Raw genomic sequence first — 23,535 nt, 5'->3', positions numbered from 1 at the left:
TGTGCATTGTTACAAAGAATGACAATAAAAGTAAATTCTATTCTAAATACTGTACATTTTAAATATGTGAGAAAAAAACTATTCACTGGAGGATGAAAAACACACAATAATCTCCCCCCTAAAAATATTTAGGAGATATTTTTTACATGAAAGGAATGATGTCTTTAAGATTCAGAAAATACTGTTTAACTAACATGAATAACTCTACTAAGGGCGGATTTAAAGAATAAATGTACAAAAACGAAATTCTTTTTTTTTCATATGGCAGTGAAGTTATGTTTTTCTTACAATATTAGGCCATTGCAGGTCATATGCTGGTTAAAAAATATCAAGAAAATACTGATTATTTATTCTGAGGCAGATGGTTTCCGACAACAGTGCCCTTCAACCAATCTGTAGATTATGGCATCGTGTATTTTTAATTGGATGTCCCTCCCTCAAAATATTCATGTTTAAGAATACATTTGGCATTATTGGACAGTCAGAATATACGGCAATAGCTTGACTAAGACTTGTCCAAGCTAAAGAATGTTTGATAAAGTTTGATACACCTGTGTATCATCTAGAATTCTGACCCTGAAAGACATGTTAGTCCGCCCATTTAGAAGTCCACCTGCACTCCATGTATCATACTGAATCAGATATATCAGCCTCAGGTTGTTAGCTCCATAAAGACACCTGCCCACCCCATATAATAAGTGAGACTTTAACTTGTAACATGGCAAAGACCAAAGAGCTGTCCAAAGACACCAAAGACAAAATTGGACACCTCCACAAGGCTGGAAAGGGCTCCAAAGCAATTGCCAAGCAGATGGGGAATAAAGGTCCGCTGTTGGACCAATCATTAGAAAGCTGAAGAAGCTAAACATGACGGTCAATCTCAATCGGAGTAAATTCTAAGAAAGGAGAGGAATCAGCCCGGAATTACAAGACAGGAGTTGGTCAATGACCTGAAAAGAGCTGGGACCACCGTTTCCAAGATTGCTGTAGGTAATACACTAAGATGTCACGGTTTGAAGTCATGCATGGCCTGAAAGGTTCTCCTGCTTGGAGTGTGAGGAAGAAGAATGAAGAGTACAATCCGAAGAACACCATCCCTACTCTGGAGCATGGGGGTGGTAGCATCATGCTTTGGGGGTGTTTTTCTGCACATGGTACAGGACGAGTGCACTGCATGAAAGAGAAGACGACTGGGGCCGTGTATTGTGAGATTTTGGGCGACAACTTCCTCCCCTCAGTCAGAGCATTGATGATGGGTCGTGCCTGGGTCTTCCAACACGTCAACGACCCGAAGTACACAGCCAGGAAAACCAAGGAGTGGCTGTGTAAGAAGCATATCCAGGTTCTAGCATGGCCCAGCCAGTTTTCAGACCTAAACACAATCGAAAATCTTTGGAGGGAGCTCAAACTCTGTGTTTCTCAGCGACAGTCCGGAAACCTGACTGATGTAGAGAAGATCTGTGTGGATGAGTGGGCCAAGATCCACCCTAAAGTGTGTGCAAACCTGGTGAAAGACTACAGGAAACATTTGACCTCTGCAATAGAAAACAAAGGCTACTGTACCAAATTTTAACATTACGGTAATTTTCTCAGGTGTTCAAATACTTGTTTGCAGCTATATCACACAAATAAATCATTAAAAAAATCATGCATTGTGATTTCTGGATTTTTCTTCTTAGTTTATCTCTCTCACCGTGGAAATCCACCTTCAATGAAAATTTCAGACCCCTCCATAATTTCTAAGTGGGAGAAATAGCACAATAACTGGGTGTTCAAATACTTATATTCTTCACTGTATATGTCAAATAAATGGTAAGAACTGATAACTAAAAAAAAGGTGAACAAGCATTGTTATTAAGTAAAGGGAGAAAGCCTGGCAGACAATTGCAGGACCTGCTTAACCCGTAAATACTGCAAAAAATTACACTGTGCTTCACTAGTACTGCCATTGTAATGATTAAACGACTGAAAATGTTACTTCCCAACTAATCAACATGTTCTCATTATGACTTAGATAGATGCCACTCAGTTAATATTATAAGGTGCAAAAACCCATCCAGTATGTCAGTGTTATCCATTTAATTGTTATTATTATTATTTTTCCTTGTATTTGTTCATAAAACCAAACTTGTCTGGCCAAAATAGTACCTGGCAATAAGTCCAATTTTTAAATATGAGAACATTCCACGAACAGATAAGTGACTTCGATTTAGATGAGAGTGAACAATTGAGGTCATTACATGAGATGTCTGACATGGTGTGTATGATTTGTAGCAGTAAAAAAAGGAACACACAACTGGCACAGGGGGTGGCCCACAAAGCCAAAGGGGTATGATCCCAGCGGAAGAGCTGGCACTCCATGTGCAGTATTTTTGGCCCCACCAGCTTCCATAAATATCTCAGGCCATCACCCGAGAATCTATACCTCTCAACGAGATGGTCTTCTCCAAAGGCCAATGGGTCCACCCTACCCCGGAAGACTCTTTCATGTCTAAATGCTCCTCTAATATTTAGGGCTTCCTCTTCCAGAATATCCTCCAAAAAAGTAAGGGAAAAGATTAATTGGAATTAGAAATGAATATACTGTTTGTATTACCTTTCTCAAATACCAACTTTGCATGTTTTTTGGTTACTTTTTAAGATCTATATTCATCAAAGGTCTGATGGTAATTTGACCATTGGCATACAACAAAACACATGGCCTGACAGCAATAAATATACCACATGAATGACTATGAATAAGTGTTATAATTATACAGTCAACTGACTTAGATAAAAGCACAAAATAGGCTTTATGTGACATTTTAACGCAAAATAATAAAATTAGAATTGTCTTTATTGTCATTGGCAGCAACGTTTAGCCAACAGTGGTTGCAATGAGATTAAACTTGGCATTCAAGGATAATCATGTAATAAAGTCTTAAAAGACAAAAATAAGATAAAAAAGGATGTCAGGATACAGAGGCAAACATTTTTACAAGTTGCTTGGAGACTGGCTCAAGTTGTAATAAAAGTGCAATAAAAACAGTACATCGTAACAATAGTGCAAAAAAGTAGTGCAATAAACATTAAGCAGCAACACAATTCCCAAATAAGATAGAAATACCCGTTATTCTATGCAATACACGTTTTTTTCAACACAAATGACAAGATCAATATTAATCACAGTCTTGCTTGCTTGTTTATGTCACGGCCAGCCCGAAGGGTAGACCAAATCGCGTAACGTTTCTCAAAAGTTTATTGAGATAAAGAGGAAAGGCACCGCCCGCGATCCGGTGCTTGCTGGACGTGGGAGGCAAGCCGCTCACAGAATCGGATCCTGCTCCAAATGCCGAAGTGGATCTTCCGGAGCGGGAGATGGTGGTGTCAAGGACGGAAAAAACAGGCCGATAGCTGGGACGGGAGCGCAAACGTGGTCGGGGTCAAAAAACAGGTTGTAGCCGGAGACAAACGGGGAAATCAGGAACGGAAGGGGGGAAAACGGGTGCAAAAAGCGTGACCGATGGTAGTCAGAGTCAAAGTGCTTGCCTTGTTGAAACAGAGGTTTGCTGACGGACTGACAACCAGCGAGTGAAAGGACTGAGCTTAGGTAAAACGGGGAACCAATCAGGAAGCCCGCAGCGGCTGGTGCCAAATGAGCACAGGTGAAACAAATCAGTCATCATGACAGTTTAGGGTAGTGATGGCCCTGGGTAAGAAACTGTCTTTGAGCCTGTTAATCCTTCTTTTTAGAGACCTGTAGCACCTACCAGAAGGGAATAAGAAAAAATAAGACAACATATAAAAAAAGATACTATGAAACGCATATATTTTTTCACACTATTGACTAAAATGCCAGATGCATCTCTAGGATAATTGTAGCTCGGTGGGTAGCCTGATCCAAATCACCATGGTAATTGAGCTGAGGTAAATCCAACCTAGTTTCATGCAACTAACTCGATTTGGCCAAAATAATAACATATCCATATATTGGTATGGTGCAATATCCCCCTGAGATTCCTCTCTTGATATTTAGGGTCCATTGGTTAATATTCGACCACTAAAGGGCACTGTAACAGTGCTTGAGTACAGCAAAGCAGCAAGATACTAGACAAACATGGCAGCGACTACCAGGTGTGGATTCAGCTATGTAAAAGGAATACAGCTTGCCGACCCATGGATAGTTAAAAAATAATATTGGTATGATAGTTCATGGGCGACACGGTCAGAATTGTCTTTTAATGGAACTGAAGTTTCGAGAGTGTTTACCGTTCATCCCCTGGTGCAGTGGAATATTGGGCCTCTGAAATTAAAACTGCAACTTCAGTGGACCTGTTTAAATCTAGGCTTATAACGCAGATACATTCTATAACTTATGCGTGACCTTAATTTCATGTTAATGATGTATTTGTGTTGTTTGTTTACATACCGTCAACCTGTACGGTTTTGCCGTACAAAGTACGTTTTTTTATACATTTTAAGACGAGTACGACGTACAAGGAAATCTGTACGGAAAAACGCAAATTTGTCAATGATGGGTACCATCCGGTAAACACAGACTATCACGACATGGCAAATCAATCAAGTCGAAGGAGGAGGAGTTCGCCGCGGAAGCCTCTATCTAGGTATCGTTTTTTTCGTAGCAAACAAAGCGATCATGAATCATTCCGAAAAAAAAAAAAGGTCTATGATTATTTTGTATTTTGTACGGGAAAATACGACAGTTTGTACGGGCATGGAGCCGTGGAGGTTGACATGTATGTGTTTATGCCCTTGCAACATCCATTGCAGCCTGGCCATCCTGGAAGGGGGATTACATTCTGTGTGGCCCTTTCCCAAGATTTTTTTAATATCTTCATGCTGAGGTCTTGAGTCTTCCCTCTCCCTCGTGTAGGTTTTAGATCAGGGGGTGGTGTAATAATAGTTTGTAGTCTGAACAGCCCTTTGAGACTTCTTGTGATGAAGGGCTATACAAATAAACATGACTTGACTTGAACTGCGAGTAGCGCCCCTAGTGGCACTAAAGGTTAGTGTTACAGTCGATGAATGAAAGGCAGTCGGCGAGAGTTGGAGGGGGGAGACACTAACCTAAAATAGAGAGCAACACTTTGTTTGAAACTTCTCATGGAACATACACTCGACTTCTTCAAAACACCGCCTAGGACAATTATTTCACTTCCCTGCGCAGTCATCAAACTTGCAGCGCCCGCTGAGGACACTTTTCTTTTTTAATGTTTCAACCACGACATAAGGTTCGGATGTGCGTGTAATCGTTAAGGTGGAGACATAAGATAGTTTAAAACACACGTCCACAGACAAAATCGTGGCACTTTTCTTTCCACGGACACCATCGCTGCATTTATATTCCCACGCGCTTAGCGTGATGCGGGCACAACCGAGCGGAGCTTCGCCAACTGTGGGAGACAATGTGGGAAGGCTTTTGACGACCGCTCTTCGCTTGATTAGCTATTAGCATCGGAGCACGCCGGCGGCGGCACGCGAAGCTGCGGGGAACCTTTGTGGACCCCCCAAAATCCAAGTAAAAGGGGAAAAAACTACATGCCTGTATGGTTCCGAACAAGTGGACCATGAACGCAGTCCTGCACAAATCGCCTCCGCGGAGCTGGCTGGGACTCAAGTTGAGACTCAGTAAGTGACCATTTTTGGATTGAATTTGTACGGACTTGAAAAGCCTTTTATATTCAAGTACAGTGCTTACTCACTTTAACAATGTCGAATGCATGAATATTCGATCTGTTTATTTAGAGGTAAGGATAGTGAGGAAAGATTATCTTCTTTGCGATGCCGATTTGACCGCAGATTAGAGTAGTCAGCAGATATAAAGGCAAACTGAAACAAGCCACTGAGGTGTACAAAACGTTCAATGAAATACTGTACAGAAAACCATCACAATTAATCAAAATGTGTTACAAATATACTGTCAATCAATTATGTAAAATTAAATTCCATATTCCTATTCAGCAAGGAACATAAAAATTCTGACTAAAACTGCACAAAAACGGAGGCAGAGTTCCCATAAGATATTTTTGTAAATACAATTATTTTGGAACACGCATCACAAATATAAAAACAATTATTTCATAGGAAATAACTGATCTTTAACATTATTAAATCGCTAGTATATGACAAAATGTATACATTTACAAATATACTAAATGCCAATTTCATTATTTGAAGACTCTTAATGAAAGAGATGAAAGCGCACAACAAACTGTTAAATTACAAAATTAGGTTTAAGAACGGTTAATTTCAGTCTAATGTTTTAATATACATTTTTTTTTACAATGCTTCAGTGAATAAGAGCTTGAAGATATGTCACTTGACATTTCTCTTTGTGAAATGAGTGTCCAACCTTTCTTTATGCTTGTGCTAAAGTTTTAACAAAAACTAAAATATGAGGTGAGTTTACAACATTCAGGATGAACTGACATATTTTTTCCCGAACTGTTGTTTAATTGATTATATGTCTCAATCTTACTAGAGGTTAAGTGTTTGCAAAGCTGACATGAACAACGTATTTGTTTTGATCCTATTGCAATTGTAAACCAATGTGTATGATTTAGGTTGGTTTAGTTTTGATGTACTTCGCCATCATTTTCAAATATCTGACCTAATTGATTCTAAATGCTAAGCTTTAACAATTAAATTAGGATTGTGTGGTTATAATCCCCGTAAGAAAATGATTTATTTGTTACTTAATACGTAAAATGTAGGCTTAAAACACACCTCTATTCTATAGCATATGAATAATGTATCTTATGTTGACAATATCTGTGTATTATTTGTTATTCCAACATCCATTGCAGCCTGGTCATCCTGGAAGGGGGGATTACCTCATGTGCGGTCCCTTCTCAAGGTTTCTTCATTTTCCTCATGTTGAGGTTTTTGAGTTTTTCTTTGCCCTCATGTAGGCTTTAGATCAGGGGATGGTGTCATAATAGTCTGTGGTTTGCAATAATTTGTGGTCTGTGCAGCCCTTTGAGACTCTTTGTGATTAAGGGCGTCACAAATAAACATGACTTGACTTGACTTGATTATTTTTTTTGCTCACAAGTGGTACGATCACATGAGTGTGTTGTGAGGAAAGAAAAGGTAGATATGGATTTCTCGTACAAAGTAAAAGCTGGTCCATCTTGGTTTTCTAAAGTAAAGTTATTGAACATGCATGGATAGGTAACCCTGGTCGATCAAATGCTTAACTGGCTGGGAAAATAAAATTGACAAGAAATTTACTGCAGTGTGCACTGCACAGATTGGTCATATAGTGACAAAAATAGGCTTAAAAAGTACCAAATGTGAATATAGATTACAACAAAGGCTTGGATGAAAAAAAAACATTGGAATTGAAGTAAATCTGAGTGAGTCAATCTATTTTGTGGGTCAGCAATCCGTGGCTCAAGAGCTGCCGAGTGGCTCCCTGGCACTTTTCAAGAAATGTTTACAGATTGAAAATGAGGAAATATATTTTTCTTTTAAAAGAATTTCTGTAGGAGGACAAACTTGACACATAAACCTTTAACGCTTTCAAATGCTGCAAAAAAGTGTGCAACAAATATTACATTTTAACGACTTCGGCAGATTTCTCCTTTCATCTCTCCGCGCTGCCCGTGTTGGAGCCGAGCGGAGCGCAAGCTTCACCCCTTTTAAAGGGGCAGCGTTACAATCCAACTCAAACCTTGCCACAGCCCTAATTTCAACACCAAGTCACATTTAACTGATTATTTATTTATAAGAACGTAATCCTGTGTGGCCATTTTTAGAAACAAATTAGCTGCTTTTATTGGGGGTTTCAGATTATTGTCAGTACATATTTTGAATAACATGTAGGGATACTATTTGATGGGTGCGTTAATTTGGTATACAAAGAGAAGAGGATGCTGCTGCCTTGTACCCTTGTACTGACCTGTTTGACATCCATCCATCCATTATCTGCACCACTTATACTCAGTAGGGTTGCGGGGGTGCTGGAGCCCATCCCAGCTATCTTCGGGCAGTGGGCAGGGGACACACTGAACTGGTTGCCAGCCAGTCGCAGGGCACACAGAGAAATAGGCCACTCGCTCATTCACACCGGCCAATTAGAATAGAAAAGAATAGAATATACCTTTATTGTCATTGTTACAACATGGGATATATTGTGACAACGAAATTGGACGTGGCACTCCAGTTCCACATTTTACAGTGAGGATATAAGGAAAACAAAGAGATAAAGGAACAAAGAAGATGTTTGTACTGTCCTTGTTGTATAGGCTTTGTTTTCCTCCGGAGGTGGGGTGTATGATGGGGTGAGGGACAGACGGAGATGGGCGGATCCAACTAGATGTTTGATCTTACTGTACACACGGTCCAGTGTTTTTTTTCCCCAATTGCTCAGTCCACGTACTGAATGTATTTGGGAAGTACAGTCCATAAACATGCCCAATTAAAGTCGCCGGCGACGATAAAAGCTCCGTTGGGGTGTGCAAGCTGCTGTTTATTGATAGCAGCAGGCAGGAGATTTAGCGCTATGCTAATGAACCTAACATGCATGTTTTTGGAATGTGGGAGGAAACCGGAGTGCCCGGAGGAAACCCACACAAGCACGGGGAGAACAAGCAAACTCCACACAAGAGGTTCGATCTCATGACCTCAAAACTATGCCGCACACGCGCCAACCACCGTGCTGCCCCCTTGTTTGACATGTGCACAGAAATCAAACTTAAATTGTATTAATTTGATTTGATTTAGCTTTCCAAAAGGCTACTACTTCATTTTTATAAATGCTTGTGGTCCAAAAGTTGGATTTCTTTATTGCATTTCTTTAATTTGATCCAAACAATGAAACATACTGTAATTCATTAATATTGCAATGACGTTTTACTTAAGGGAGTAGCCTACAACAGTGTAATCACGAGGTGCATCATTCTCCACAGGATGTGCTGCATCCAACTTAGTCATATAGTGGGATAATATAGCGAATGTAAATGCATATAAATGTTGCATTCATTGTAAGGCTTGTATAAGGTTTTTATTTGATATCTTTTTTTTTTTGCGGCTCCAGACAATTATGTTTTTTCCCCCGTCTAATATGGCTCTTTCGATATTTTGGGTTGCCAGCTTCTGGTCTAGGTAAAGCAAACTTTATGTAAAGTTAAATATATTTAGGATTGCTCTATATTTAGGAATTGCCGTACATTTATATTCAATTGATTAAATGGTTAAGTTGTAGAGTACATGTTTAAAATTAGACGTGGGCACTCCAACTGCACTGAAGCCTACTACTTGCCGAGTTTGTATGTTTAGCCAAACCCTTCCATCGATTCATGACTTTTTCTTCAATTCTGCTTGTCTCATTAGAATAGATTAAGATGGACCAAAGGCCCATCAATTGAATGAGTTGAACACTATTTTTGAGTTACTGTTTTATCAACTAATCTAGTTTTTCTTTGAAAATAAACCCGTCATGTTTGGTAGCCTGGTCAAGCAGAATGGGAGGATCTTAAGCTTTTTATGCCTGAGCAGTTTTTCTGTGCAACAGGGGATCGGATAATCTCCTAATTGCCCGATGACTGTTTCAACTGCCCCTAGCACCTCTCCACTTCATGAGTTGCCTTTGAGCATTTAATGAATTCACAGCATTAAATAACCTGTATAGCAGTCTTAATAGAGGAGTATGGAAACCTTCAGTATTCCAGGCCACTGGAGTCTAAAATATACCCGTCTAATAAACAGATGTCTTGGCTGGTCTTTGTTTAGAGTCTAACAACAAAAATAGTTTCACATTTAATTATGTGAGGGTTTCTGAAACTAAGGCATTTGAGGTCAGATGTTTTCTATAATCAAGACCTGAATGCTGGCCTGATTAGTTCCAATGTTTGAACAGCTTCACTATTGAAAATAATGGAAATCAATATACTGTACAATCCATTTTTGGCTTCACATTTGTCAACACTAATGTGCTTATGTTTGATGTTTTTAGTTAAATAAACTGAGCTATTATAGAAGTTAACCACTTAGTTGTCAAACCTTGAGAAAATCTGTGACTTTAGGTAAAGTGGAAGTAAAGAGGAATCTTTACATAATTTACAAATATATCTGAACTCAAATGTTAAGTTAAGGTATGTCACTGTTGAAGGAAAACCAAAATGATGAACTTTGTCGGAGTGAAGCTGCAAGGGATACTCAATTTGTTGTCTGTCTGCTAATTTTATGCAACTTTAATATCATTCAACTTTACTCAAATTGCACATGCATACTTTTGAAGATGGACAAATTCACAGAATAAGCAAAATAAGCAGTTTGAAGTTTTAAGCGATGCGGTATATGTCTCTTGAGATTTTATTTTTTTATTGTATGCCTTATTATGTCTTTGAACTCTAGCTAAAATCCTGGGATGTCAACCTCTGAAGAATAGTCATTGTTAGGAAAACAATTGTCTTAGTAGCGCTTATTCTAGTGCACTCTGTTCACGGGCCCAGACTCTTGCTAGTGTACTCTTAACAGATAGTTGTAGGCTCACTAGTTTTCACCTTTATAAGGCAAACAAATTTAAGTGCGTGTTCAGGGTTTATGTCCCGCTGTCTCTGTTTATAGTTCAGACTTCCCCCTCCATTGTTTTACTTTATTCCTGACAGTAATTTCCTTTCACCCTCTATCTACCTCATCCTGAGGCAGGTCCTAATCTTCCCCACCCTGACACTCAGACCACTTTGTGAATTTCTGCCTTTTTTTAAAATCTGTTTTTATTTTTGGTGCTAGTATTCCCCTTTACATTTTCTAACTATTATATTACATAAACCGCTTTCCATACCTCTGCCCTAGAATATATCTATTGTAATGACTTGCTCGCTACCTGCTACATAAACATTCAATTGCAAATAGCAATATGAAATTTAGTTGTTTGTGATCAGGAATTTTATGCATCAAGTAAGCAGCAGAAAGGAGGATGGTACTTTAAAAAAAATATCATGCCTATGTTTTACATGCATGGTGAGTTCCTGGTCATATTACTCATTCAGCTACACAAATGGTTTCTTTATTACTTGCGACAATTGTATGTTTTGATTAATGTATGTGTTTCATAAATGTGATCAAAACACATCCATGTCCCAGGGGCCAGTTTCTCTAGCCCGAGATCAGTGGGCCAAGGACCCCTGTGTTAGCTGCTACACGGCTCTCTGCGCACCCAACCCATTCAGCCCCTCCCACAGGTGGTGAGCCCATGGAAAAGGGGCCCGCCTGGACCCCGTGAGTAAAGGCCCGGCCACCTGGCATTTTTTAGCGGACCCCACCTCCATGCCTGGCTTTAGAGGGGGGTCCCGGTTACCCGCGTTCAATGGAGGTAAATTGTGCTCCAATGTTGAGGCCCTTGAAAGGCACTGTTGTCAACTCAGCACTGCAGTGTCATTTTGACTGCTCATTCGATTATGAAGTCATCGTTTTAAACACGCTCACACCTTGAGGAGGCCTTTTGCCTTCCTTCCTTCTCTTGCGTGTCTTTACACATCTTTTCTCCCAAACATTGTGCCTAGTGACTGCTAATCTTAACTCTGGCACTCCTCCATTCCCATTGCTGCTCTTTGAAGTCACTCTTCTTGTTTTTGAGTCAAATTAATTTGTTCCAGATTTCAATAAAGTCTATATACTTTTGCTCAAACGTTTGTGAACCAGATTTTTTTTAACTCCCCAAGTGATGAAATGAAATGAAATGATCTGCATTTATATAGCGCTTTTCAAGTCAATGACTTCCCAAAGCGCTTTACATTGTGCTTCACATTTCCCAATAGCGGCCGTGATCTGTGCAGCCATGTAAGGCTGCTAACCTGCTTATTGGGGGTATTGGGGTTTCAGTGTCTTACCCAAGGACACTTCGGCATGTAACACGGACAAGCCGGGATTCGAACTGGGATCCCTTAATCCTAAAACGATCGCTCTACCTCCTGAGCTACTGCCGCCCCAAGTAAGTAAACTTGTGAAATGTTTGGTTATACCAGGGACTGGAAACTTTTTCCACTTATGTTTTTTTTTTTTTTTTTTTTTTTTTTTTTGAGAGCCACATCATATAGTTTAAGACATAAAACCACCAAACCTAAGCTATTAAGCACACTTTATTTCACAGTGTGACGTTTGATTATTTGATCAAATCTATAAAATAATGGTACCCTATTTCAACAAATATGCCATTTAAAATGTATCTCCCTTCCGCAGTTACTTGAAATTATGGAGGCTCATTTTGACAGTCATTTTGCTGAATGTAATGTTTCAAAACAAGGTGCGAGCGGAGTTCTTTTGTTAAAATGTTACAAAATTCTGCAAATGGCAAGGATATAGATGCATTTAGGGGAGAGCACTGTGTGAATTGCAGACTAAATTCTGGGGGTGCGCCTTATAATCTTGTGCGCTTTTAAATGCGGAAACACGGTACTTTCTTTGAGCATCCCTGGGCTAAAATAGTTGCCCATCTTGTGGTTGTAGTCCCACCTACTGTTTTTGAATGCAAATGATATGCAGCTAATAAGGTTCATAACTAGACAGCTTTGTCAAGAAAGGAGTCTTTCTGGATGTGAGATTGTCTTTTTATGTAAACGTTGTGTGATCAGATGGAAATGCTGTATGAGCAACATGCAGGTGCATTGTTTGTAGCGAGTCTCATGATGAAAGGGTCACCTGATGATCAAAGCGAGGACATGTAGTATCTCCTCTGCCCTTCCGAGGACCCGGCACATGCTTTGTTTCTGCAGGAGGTTGAAATTGGCTCCTTGTATTGGCAAGCCAGTTCCCATGCTTCACATCTGCCTGCTTCATTAAAAGGGAAGCTGGATGCCCAAAGCTGCTTTTGATTATTACCACATGTCTGCTAAGCCCAGAGCTGCTCAGGAAGACCAGCTCCCATCCTACCCTCTAATTTCTTATCCCAAAATTGGACATATTGGTTGCTACATTTGACTGTGTCCCTCCCTTCCCTGAACCCGGACAGGCACCATCCCACAGTATTCCTTGTCCTATTTTCAAATGTGCAACAAAACTACGTCTACTCATTAGGAATGGCAGAAAAACAGTTACAGTACTCGACAAAAATCCTCGGTTAACCAAGACACGTCTGTTCATCCACTGTCTTTGTAGCCGAGATGACGTTTTTTAAATAGTAGACCGTTAGTGATCATCAGGTTAAATCTAGTCCGTCCCCAGGCATTGGATTGAGCTCTTATTTTAAGATTTTTATGACAAATGTAGATATTTTAATAATATCATTATAACTATAAAACAAATTCATCACAATGATAGTTGGTAACAATTGACTGGTAAAAATAACTTTGATAAACCTTTTATTGACTAAGTATCATACAGGCTGCCTGGAGGTTTTTTTTTGTTATTTTGTCAATGAAAGGGCCAGAAATCATGTTTTAAATGATTACCTTTGGCCCAAACTTTGAATATCTGGCAATATCTACAATAACTATGTGTTAAGAAAATGTTTGAAATTACAAAGCAAAAAACGGACTTGGATTTTTCACCACTATAAGTAGAGACTGGAACTGAACATGAACACTTTGTAAGATAACATAACATAATAGAATAGATAAAATAGAATAGAATAGAATACACCTTTATTGTCATTGTTACAAAATGGGTTAACATATTGTGACAACGAGATTGGGCATGACACTCCAGTGTCACACATTCACAGTGAGGTAAAAAAACCAAGAAGATAAAGGAACAGATAAACAAATGGTTATGACAATATTTTATTATCTGTTTGATGGGTAATCCTTTCAAAATAGTGTTTGTTGTTGTTCATGCACCATTCTTCTTAGTATGTGCTTTCTGGTAATTTACAAATGGCAATTTAGATTATGTTGAGATCTTGTAAAGTCATGTATATTTGTATTGCCCTTAATCACAAAGAGTCTCAAAGGGCTGCACAGACCACATTTTATTGCAAATAACAGACTATTATGACACCATCCCCTGATCTAAAACCTAGATGAGGGTAAATAATACACAGATATTGTCAACATAAAATATAGGTTTTTCATATGTATGAAGTATCAATAAATATCATTTTCAGTTTTTACTCTTTCTAAATCTGCATCGTAAAAACAAGCTATAAGGCATCACTTACAGATGAACCTTGTTTTTATTACCTTATTTTCCAAATCTTAGTGTTACATTTTCTTCAAATTGAGTGGCGTGCCCTATTGTGTGGTGTGCCAAGTGTGTGTGTGTTGTGGACTGTAAAGAGAACACCAGGAAAGTTTGAGGGGAAGTGTGAACGTTGAATAGAGTGTGTTCATGAACGATTATAATTATGTGCAATGAGAATATGTCAGTGTTATCAGTGTCCGTACGTGATATCAATTTGTGCATGTGTACAAGGGTGTGTGTCGTTTGCATTTCACAGTTCATTTGGAAATACAGTGTAATTCACATCCACTCGCTTCAATCAGATTGTGTCTTTTTGCACGCATACATGATATGATCCCGAATTCTTATCCAGTCTGGATGGGCATTTTCCTTATGATGGTTGGTCAAGTCAAGTCACATTTATTTGTTTATCCCTTAATCACAAAATGTCTCAAAGGACTGCACAGGTACAATTACATCATCCCTTGATCTTGTTTCCACTTTCCATATTGCCTGTGTACTTTCCCTCTCCCTATGTATCCCTATATGGGGCAGCTTTGAATTTCATTGACACTCTGTGTAATGACTTTAAAGGCATTTTATATATATTCAGAAAATGTTTGATGACGCTGTGAGATTTCGAAAATACAGTACGTAAGCGATGTCACCATCTTGAACGGTCGCGTAATACCAATCACATAATTAAACAGCTTGCATAAATATTATTGCATATCTTGGAGCCTGAATGCAGATTTGAGAAGGAAATTACATGTATTTGAGATGAAGTGTTTGAGGAGTATGTTAGGAGTGACAAGATTGTATTGATTGACAGATGAAATTGCGAGAGACAGAACTGGAGTTGTAGTGGAACTGAGCAAGCGTGTGGATAAGAGTAGTCGGTTGGTTTGGACACATGGAGAGGCTGAATGAGGAGAGAATGTTGAAGAGGATCTAGAGCAGAAGTAAATGGAAGGTGACTAAGAGGAAGGCCGCGATTGACGTGGATAGGTGGTGTTATGAGTGCACTGCAGGAAAGAGGTCTAAATATAGTGGAAGCTAGATCTCTTGTTGGTGATAGGAATGAGTGGAGAGGTGTTTTAAAAGGATAGTGGGATGTTTAAACGTGTTCTAAGGGATGGGTAGGGCACCTGTATGATGCGGCAGGGGTAAACCAGTGAAAGCTGTCGGGCCCTGCTGTTGAACAGAAGAGTGTGTTGTGTCACCCTGACCCGAGTGACATGGCTGCTTTCTTGTGTCCCGTTTGATCTGGAGAGGGACGAAAGCATGACCAACTTAGGTGCCGAGGTGCTTAACTTGTTTGGGTGTTTGGGCATTTGGGTTGGCCATGGTCCAAAACCTTTGTGTGTTTTTTCCTACTTTTTCCCATTCTTTTTAATTTTCTTTCTTTTTGTGTACGTGTTCGTCTTGCTGTCGGTCACCCCTCTCAAGGGATATGACCAGGGTAGATAGTCATAGTTGTATATGAGCTTTTCATTTTTTTTTTTAGTTGCTTCACTTCATAATAATCTGGTTGAGTAAGGCATTTACTTCCGTTTGTGTATTTAGGTGAAGCCTTTACTTATGGTTTTTGACTGGACCCTTAACAGAACACTGTCAAATTTCAATGAGTCAGCTTGTCGACTGTTGACTACTCTTTCAAACCACGCCCATGTATATGATAAAATATAAGCCCGCAAATTTCCCAATTATTATTCTCGTAGATATGCTTTTCTCAACTCGCCCAGAATATGATGTCTTTTTGTTTTATTCATTTTATTTGTTTTTGTTCTATTTTGTTTTATTGTAATAAAATCCTCCACGGAACTTCTCTCCCCAGCTTTTGTTTTATTTTACATAACGTCAGGTTGAACCGTAGATTTTAAATTGGACACCTTGTTTGAGAATAAAGCTCCCGCCTTGAAAACTAATCCATTCTATATGTAAATCTAATCGTGTAAAGTAGAATAGCCACTTTACACTGTTTTAATCTACTGGCATATCAAGGCAATAATTGTCATAATTTCATCAGTTCCTATACCACCCACCCACACAGACACATGAATACACCATTGTATATGTAAAAATAGATCAGGCAAAAGAGCTCAGCTATAAATTAATGTGGAATATATGCGCCCTTTACAGTTAGTGGAATAAATAAATACAGCCCATTCGGCATGTAGGAGAGGTATTTAAAAGAGATCATTGTGTCGTCTGGTCTAAAAGCCATTTGCCATTACTACCCCAGCATGCATTGCAAACCTTTATGAATACACCACTTGTCCTACTGAGTGGGCCCTAAAACCCACCTTACAGTCCAGACCTCCTACATAAGCAGCAAATGTGGCACATTTGAGGAACATCTGATCGCAGATGAGGTTGCGTCTGTGTGAGATCAAGGATTGCGAAACGAATCGCTCTTGGAATTGTTTTGAAGAATCCGATAAGGAGGTGACTGGTGCTCTCAACAGGAAGAGCAATGAGAATAACTTTTCCCATGGCATCATTTGATAGGACCACTTTCTCTTTTAAGATTTTCAAGAATGGGAACTCAAACTTCATTTTTTTTAAAAGATTTTTTCCGGCTTCTCCGTTCTAATGGAGGTGTTGTAAGACGAAGCTTGACTGCAAAACTGCATGAGGTCATCATGCAGGTGGATATTTGGAATGAGAATCTTGGCAGGCTATTAAAGCGGAGTTTAAACTGGCAACTTTATTATTTGGAAAGATTAGGTCATTGAAAGGAGAATGCTTAGGCCGGTCAGAAGCTCCGCAGATGACTCACAGTTGGGTCAACCCTCACTTTACAGCGGAATCTAAAGATTTGTTTTTTTGATAATAACTCGAGTGAACGAGCTTAAGGCAACAGAATGTTCCTATACTGGAAGAAGCGAGGCGCTTATGAGTTGGAGCCACAACTGACATCTTACTCCCAAATGGGAATCGAGTGCTATTTCTGGTCATCATCCCTGGATGACATCCATGATCTGTGTGGTAAGAACTCCAAATGATCACAATTGAATTTGCGCAAAGTGAAATGGCGAGCGTGATCAAGTATTTTGTGTGTTTATCACGATTTACAAATTATATTTTTAAGGCCAACACATTAGAACTTGGTTTATGTTTTGAAAAATAAGGTTGTGTCTTTTTTTTTTTTTTTTACCTGTGACTGCCACCTCAGACCTAACGTGTAATAAAACCCACTGAGTCAACGTTGTACGTGATCCCATCCACCCAAATAACTGTGGAGTGTTTGACCATAAATGCTCAGAACACAAGTGAAGAAACAAGCTAAGAGTCATGGCTAAAAAAAAGTCGGTAAGACATTAGTAATTTTGTGGTCAAACTTCACAGATCACTGTCATCATCTGTTGACCAACCCCCAAGCCACAAGAAATTTCCAGTGCTGTTCCCGAGCCTAGATATATTGGAAGATTGCATCAGTAGCTTCATCTGTAATTTAGGAGGAAAAAAACCTGGGTGTCATCACTTCGTCTAGTCCACATCTTCTGTTACTTTTCTGTACTTTCAGTTAAATTACACAAACATATTTTTCATTTTTAGGGACATTTTGGACATTAATATTTTGCAAGAGACATGACTTCATCTTGTGTTTGTTCGTTCTTTCTTTGCTTCTTATCGTCTTTCTGCTTGTCTTTTTGTCTTAGTGTTTCTGTCTTTGTTTTTCTATCTACTTTCCGTCTGTCTTTCTTTATCCATTCTGTACTGTTACTTTGAGGTAATTAATACACCTTCCTCATGGAAAGGTCTTTCCTCCCAAGCATGTTTGTGCATATCTGGTGGAAATTGATGTGCCAGCTTTAATGGTAACAACTCAACATGGATGAAATATTTACTGGTCAAGAAAGTTGTACTATAACATTTCTTTCTCTGTAGCCTGCCTTTGCTTTTGTGTGTTTGTGTAAGTGATGTGGCACCATAGCGCTCACTTTCCTTTGCCCTTCCTTATTCACGCTATTAGTGAAGGAGATGTATTAACACAGGTCTGTGAAGGAATTTCCCTTAACCTTCCTGCCAGCCAGCCACCCTTAAAGTGTACTGGAAGTATCTGGCCACTATCATGCTTATGACTGCTGACACAATGCTTTTTGGCAGATTATGGTTGCCAAGATGTGTTGATAGGTTTTTTGTTAACAGTAGAAACCTCTTTTAACGTTCACCATCTTAAACCCAATGTATTTGTATTTTGAGTTGCACAGTTATATGGTCATTGGTCACACAAACATACAAACTACAGTTCAATCACTGTTTTTATTCTTTACATTCTTTGGTTAACCAACATAAGTGCTATGCAAAGTTTATGCAAACTTCCAAACATAAATACTTTTTATTAAGGATGCGCATTAACTGTTTCTTCTTACCAATACCGTAACGTCATATCAGACTGAGTGCCCTTTGCGCTAATTACTAACATAAGGTAGCCTTGATAGGTTGGAGTCCCCTAGTTTAGAGTTTGACTTTCAATCAGTTGAGCCATACTTTTGTCAGTGGTAACAATATATAATAACTCAATAACACTATATTGTTATAGACACCATAATACTGAGATATTGTCTAAAGTGCATATGTATATGATCATGGGTGTGTTCATGATGTAAAAATGTCATGTCTAAACATTATACAAGTGCTCTAAAACTGAATGTCGTACATATCTTCGCTATCAAGTGGCAGTATCGTAATGTACACATTAGCGGAGTGGGTGGAATGGTGGATCCCTTAACCACTGGGGTCGTAGGAGCACCATTTCCTGTGGTGTGTCTTGGGCAAATACAGCCTGGTGGCGCCCATCCATCTCCAGGCCAACAAATGTTTCCATAGCTGTAATAAATCAAAATGAATACACTAATGCTTATTCCTGAACAAACTCCATTATTTAATGAAAGGCATTATTTTCATTATTTTGCTGGCATCATCTGAAAATCCTTGATTATCATTTTGTTTTCCTTCCCAATTAGTTACATTTAGGAACATTCCTGCAAAGAATCCCAACTTGGAAAGCCACACACAGTACAAAAACTTTGATAAGTCAGCAGTTATTTTCGAAGCTATTTAAGCTTAGAAAAGGGCAATTGACCCGGATATTGTTCAATTTTCTTTTTCGTGGCCTTAACCCAAACCGGTTAAGTCAGGCAGGTCAAAAGTCCGGCCCGGGGGCCAGTCAGGCCCGTGATCAAATTTCCACTGACCTGCGGCCTCTGTCATAATATTAATAATATGTGGACAGCCAGTAATGTTGACTGCAGTATTAAATAAATCTGTTTCAAAGAAAATAAAAACATTACCTTTTTTACCAGCAGTAGCCCTTTGGCCACTATGGCCTTCCGTGAGAATTTTAGCCCACCCCATTTCCGATATGGCGACTGTAAATAAAAAAGGAAAGTTGACTGGGGGGCTGCTGCTTCCAGAACAAGTGGAAATTGAAGTAGTTTCTCACTGAAATATGAAACAACTGCGTCTGCCTTATTTGTAAAGAGTCTGTGGCTGTTTTTAAAGAATATAATATCTAGAGTCACTGCTAGTTTAATCATGCTGACTACAAAAAGCTTGCTGGAAACAAACGTGAAAAGGCGAAGCAACTGGAAGCAGTTTTAACGGCACAGCAGCGCTTTTTCACGAGACCCTGCAGGTCAGATGAAAATGCTACAAAGGTGAGCGCCGAGGTCGCGACACTGATTGCCAAGCACTACAAAACTTTAACAAAGGGTGGATTTTTTAAAGACTATTCAAAGAATACTCGGCTGAATAGTCAGCCCTCACACATTTTCAGCTTCTGGCCCGCTTTCTGAAAAGTTTGGACACCCCTGGGTTAAGTAGTATTTTAATGCTTAAAAGGGGATTTAGATGCCACTGTTTTGCGGATCACGGCGTTGATGTGATTCTCCACTGTCTCTTTAGAATGCAATCTGTTTGTCCACTGTCACGTGTGTGTCAGTGAACAGTTTGTATCAGCTTTTTGCCTCGTCAGCACTGCTGAGTTAAGCAAATTTTGATTCATCAGAGAATGAAAGACCCAGAGAGTGGGTAATAGAGAAAAGTCCACATTATATGAGGAAGTCAATGGCAAGATGGAGCACTTGTAAAAATAGTAGTGTTTTATTGATATGCTAACAAGATTGGTTCCTGAAATTTATGAATGACCTGAAATGTATATATTCATCTGTTTAAAGGAGCTGTCCGGAATTTAGAACATTTTTCTCAGTGCCGCTTTCTCTTGCCTTATGTCATTATTTCAGTTGAAATCCCTACCTAAGGTCGCCGCCATGTTTTTCTGGCTACTTGTTGCCTTGCTGTGCTCTGTAGCACTGGTTTTCGTTCGCATCAGACAATGCAGTGCCATCTAGTGATCACATATTACACACTGGAGCTTTAACGTTTACGAAAGCTGTAAAAATATGTAGAATACCTATTACATTTCAACTACTTGTATTATTTGCCCTTGTGTAGGTTTTAGATCAGGTGATGGTGTCATAATAGTCTGTGGTCTGCAATAATATGTGGTCTGTGCAGCCCTTTGAGACCCTTTGTGATTAAGAACTATAAAAAATAAACATGACTTGGCTTGACTTACTTTTGCTGCATTTCTCCTTTGCTTGTTTTCTTCTCTACCGTGTTTCCTATGTTGGAGGTTCCAACCTGGAGCTGAGCATAGCTCAAGCTACGCCCCTTTTAAAGGGCCAGCATCACAATATAACTCTGCCTTCCCTTCGCTACAGCGATAAATTTAACACAGAAGTCTCAATAAACAGGTAAGAAAAGAATCCTTACACAGGCCCTTTTAGTAATAAAGAAGCCGTTTTTATTAAGGGATTTTATGATTTTTGTATATATTTTGAATGACACTTAGGGATAGTATCTGTGTATTGTTGCTCAGGCCCAAGAATGGGGGCATTGATTTGGCATCAAAAGAGAGAGAAGAGGATGCTGCTGAGTTTTACCCATGCACTTACTTTAAATCAAATTTAAATTGTATTAATTTGAATTTTTTTTAGCTGTTAAAAAGACTTTATTTTTATGAATTCATGCTGCGTTTTATTGCACTCTTTTTGTTGTCCAGATAAGCAGCACATTATGCACGTTCAGTTTAGTTGTTTTTTCAAATCCTCAAAATGAAAATGACATCAAAAATTGGATGCATTTATTCCCTTTATTTACTGCAATACTGTAATTAGTTAATATTGTAATAAAGTTAAATTTGAGGCGGTATCCTAGAACAGAGTAGTCACGTGGGGAATCATTCTCCACAGGATGGGCTGCATCCAACTGATTCATAAAGACAGTAGGCTAATATAGGTACTATAGAGCGATGTGCGTGTGTTGCATTCATTTTTAGGCTTGTATAAAACTATTAATGTTTTGCGGCTCCAGACAATTTTATTTATTTATTTATTTACATATCTGGTTGGTGTTTGGGCTCTACAAAAAGCAGGCCTTTAGCCATATTCATGCTACACTGAAAATCAATTAAAAAAAGAAACCCACAGTGGCGAGCATGACCACACGCTCCAGTTACCCTCCCCATCCTCATTCCTCTTGCCTAATTTGTTCCGCCCCAAACAGCTTTGCTAAAAGTAACATAAAAGCACAAAAGTTCAGTGGAAAATAAAGCATAAGGGCTCAGTTGAACTCAGTTGGCTCTTGTTGACACATACTGTACATAATAGAGAAAATATTTAACTTTCAACTTTTTAAAGGACGCCTAAAATTATGCATACCACCTTTAACTATTTGAATTATGCTATACATATTAATGCATCAATATTTATATTCCTCCATTTGAGAAGCAGACTGGTGATAGAGACAGTTTATCACTTAACTACCTTTAAACAGGGGCGGCAACCCAAAATGTTGAAAAAGCCATATTGGCAAAAACAAATTAAAGAGTATATTGTCTGGAGGTGCAAAACAATAAAAGCTTTATATAAGCCTTATAATGAATGCAACAAGGCTTTTGCGAAAGATCGAACAACAGTCACAGCAGACACGATAGCCCTTGCATAAACTATCCATTTGCAAAGTGTGGTGTAACCCGCTGCCTTCACCTCTTTGTGAAACTGGGGTTTCCGTCGGTCGAGCCATTTCGAACCATCGATTCATTAATCTTCAGTTCTCTCGCTGCAGTTCAATTTCCGTGTTCCTCAGCCTAGCTGATGACGGCCAGTTTAAAATGTGCTTCATACATGTGCCTCTGTGCCATTTACAGTGTCTAAACAACTCAAACAAGTTGTGCAATAAGCACACGCCCGTTGGTTTATATACACGTCCACAATTAAAATGGTAGCGGTGACGCCCGCAACTCAATCTTTCACAGGGACGCCCACACGTCTTCAGTCACGTCCGCCACAAAAGGCGTGCTGGGCAATAGGGCATGGCTCACATTTGGAATTAAATTAAATGAAAAATAGGGTAGCATACATATATATAAAATGAAAAACACAGCCCTATGATAAGGTGAAACTAATAAAATCATATTATTGCTGTTTAAGTTACATTATGTGCAAATATTAACCAAGGCAGTGCATGGGTAAAACACAGCAGCATCTTCTTTTCTCTCTTTCGATACTAAAAGCATCTATCCTTGGGCCTGAGCAAAAAAACACAAGTATTATCCCCAAGTGTCATTCAAAATGTATACTGACAAAATAGGAAAGACCTGAGAGAGAGAAACAAGTGAAGGAGCCGATATCCCTCTCGTCTCATAGTTGCATAGTATCACCTGGAGTTGAAATGTATTATTCATTCTACACATTTTTACAACATTGGAAAATGTTAGTTTATGTCACGTTTGTCCTCCTACTGAAACCATATTAATAGAAAAATATATTTCCCTCCTCCATTTATCTTATTTATTAAATATTTTTGGAAAAGTGCCTGGGAGCCATTCTGCAGAACTAGAGGGCCACATACCGCTCTTGAGCCGTAGCTTGCCGACCCCGGTGTTGGAAGGACAAAATATCTCTTCAAATGTTTAATGGATTTATTTTGAAAGAATAACAACTTAAAATTAGATACTAACCTTTTGTGATCACCCCCTGTGCAATGGATAGGCTTAATTAGACACGCGGATAAATATGCCTGTGTTTTGTTTCTATTATTGTCTTTATCTCATGTACTGTATGTTCCCGCACAAGTTGCAGACATAAACAAAGCCTTTAATCACTCGCTCAATGTTGAGTATTGTGGACTAGGTTTTGGATGTTTATTTGACAAAAGTGATTTGTTATTGTGGAGCATGGAGTGAGTGCACTTTGCTCAAAAAATGGTACAGAGCTTTCTACTCCTTTTCTCCATTTTCTTCCTGCCCTGTCACTCATTATTCTTGTCCCTCTGATCTCTTCCCATTAGTGCCCCCGCGCCTGCTCCCTTTAAACTCGTGTTTACTCAGTCTCACTTTGCTCTCTATTGCTGCTCGGACAC

General features: G+C 39.1%; 1 protein-coding gene across 1 annotated transcript in view; it reads left to right on the top strand.

The window, feature by feature from the left end:
* Positions 1-5,041: 5,041 nt before the first annotated feature.
* Positions 5,042-23,535, top strand: part of plekhg5b (pleckstrin homology domain containing, family G (with RhoGef domain) member 5b) — a 73,326-nt gene continuing 54,832 nt past the window's right edge. The window contains exon 1 of the mRNA XM_088330919.1: positions 5,042-5,628. Coding sequence (XP_088187045.1) covers positions 5,547-5,628 — 82 coding nt within the window. The 5' untranslated portion in view covers positions 5,042-5,546. The remainder of the gene's footprint in view (positions 5,629-23,535) is intronic.

This window comes from Urocampus carinirostris, chromosome 3 (genome assembly GCF_059441175.1).
Source record: "Urocampus carinirostris isolate Australia breed hairy pipefish chromosome 3, RoL_Ucar_1.0, whole genome shotgun sequence".
Taxonomy (NCBI): domain Eukaryota; kingdom Metazoa; phylum Chordata; class Actinopteri; order Syngnathiformes; family Syngnathidae; genus Urocampus; species Urocampus carinirostris.
The sequence above is the reverse complement of the archived record's forward strand: the minus strand, read 5'-3'. Positions and strand labels throughout refer to the sequence as shown.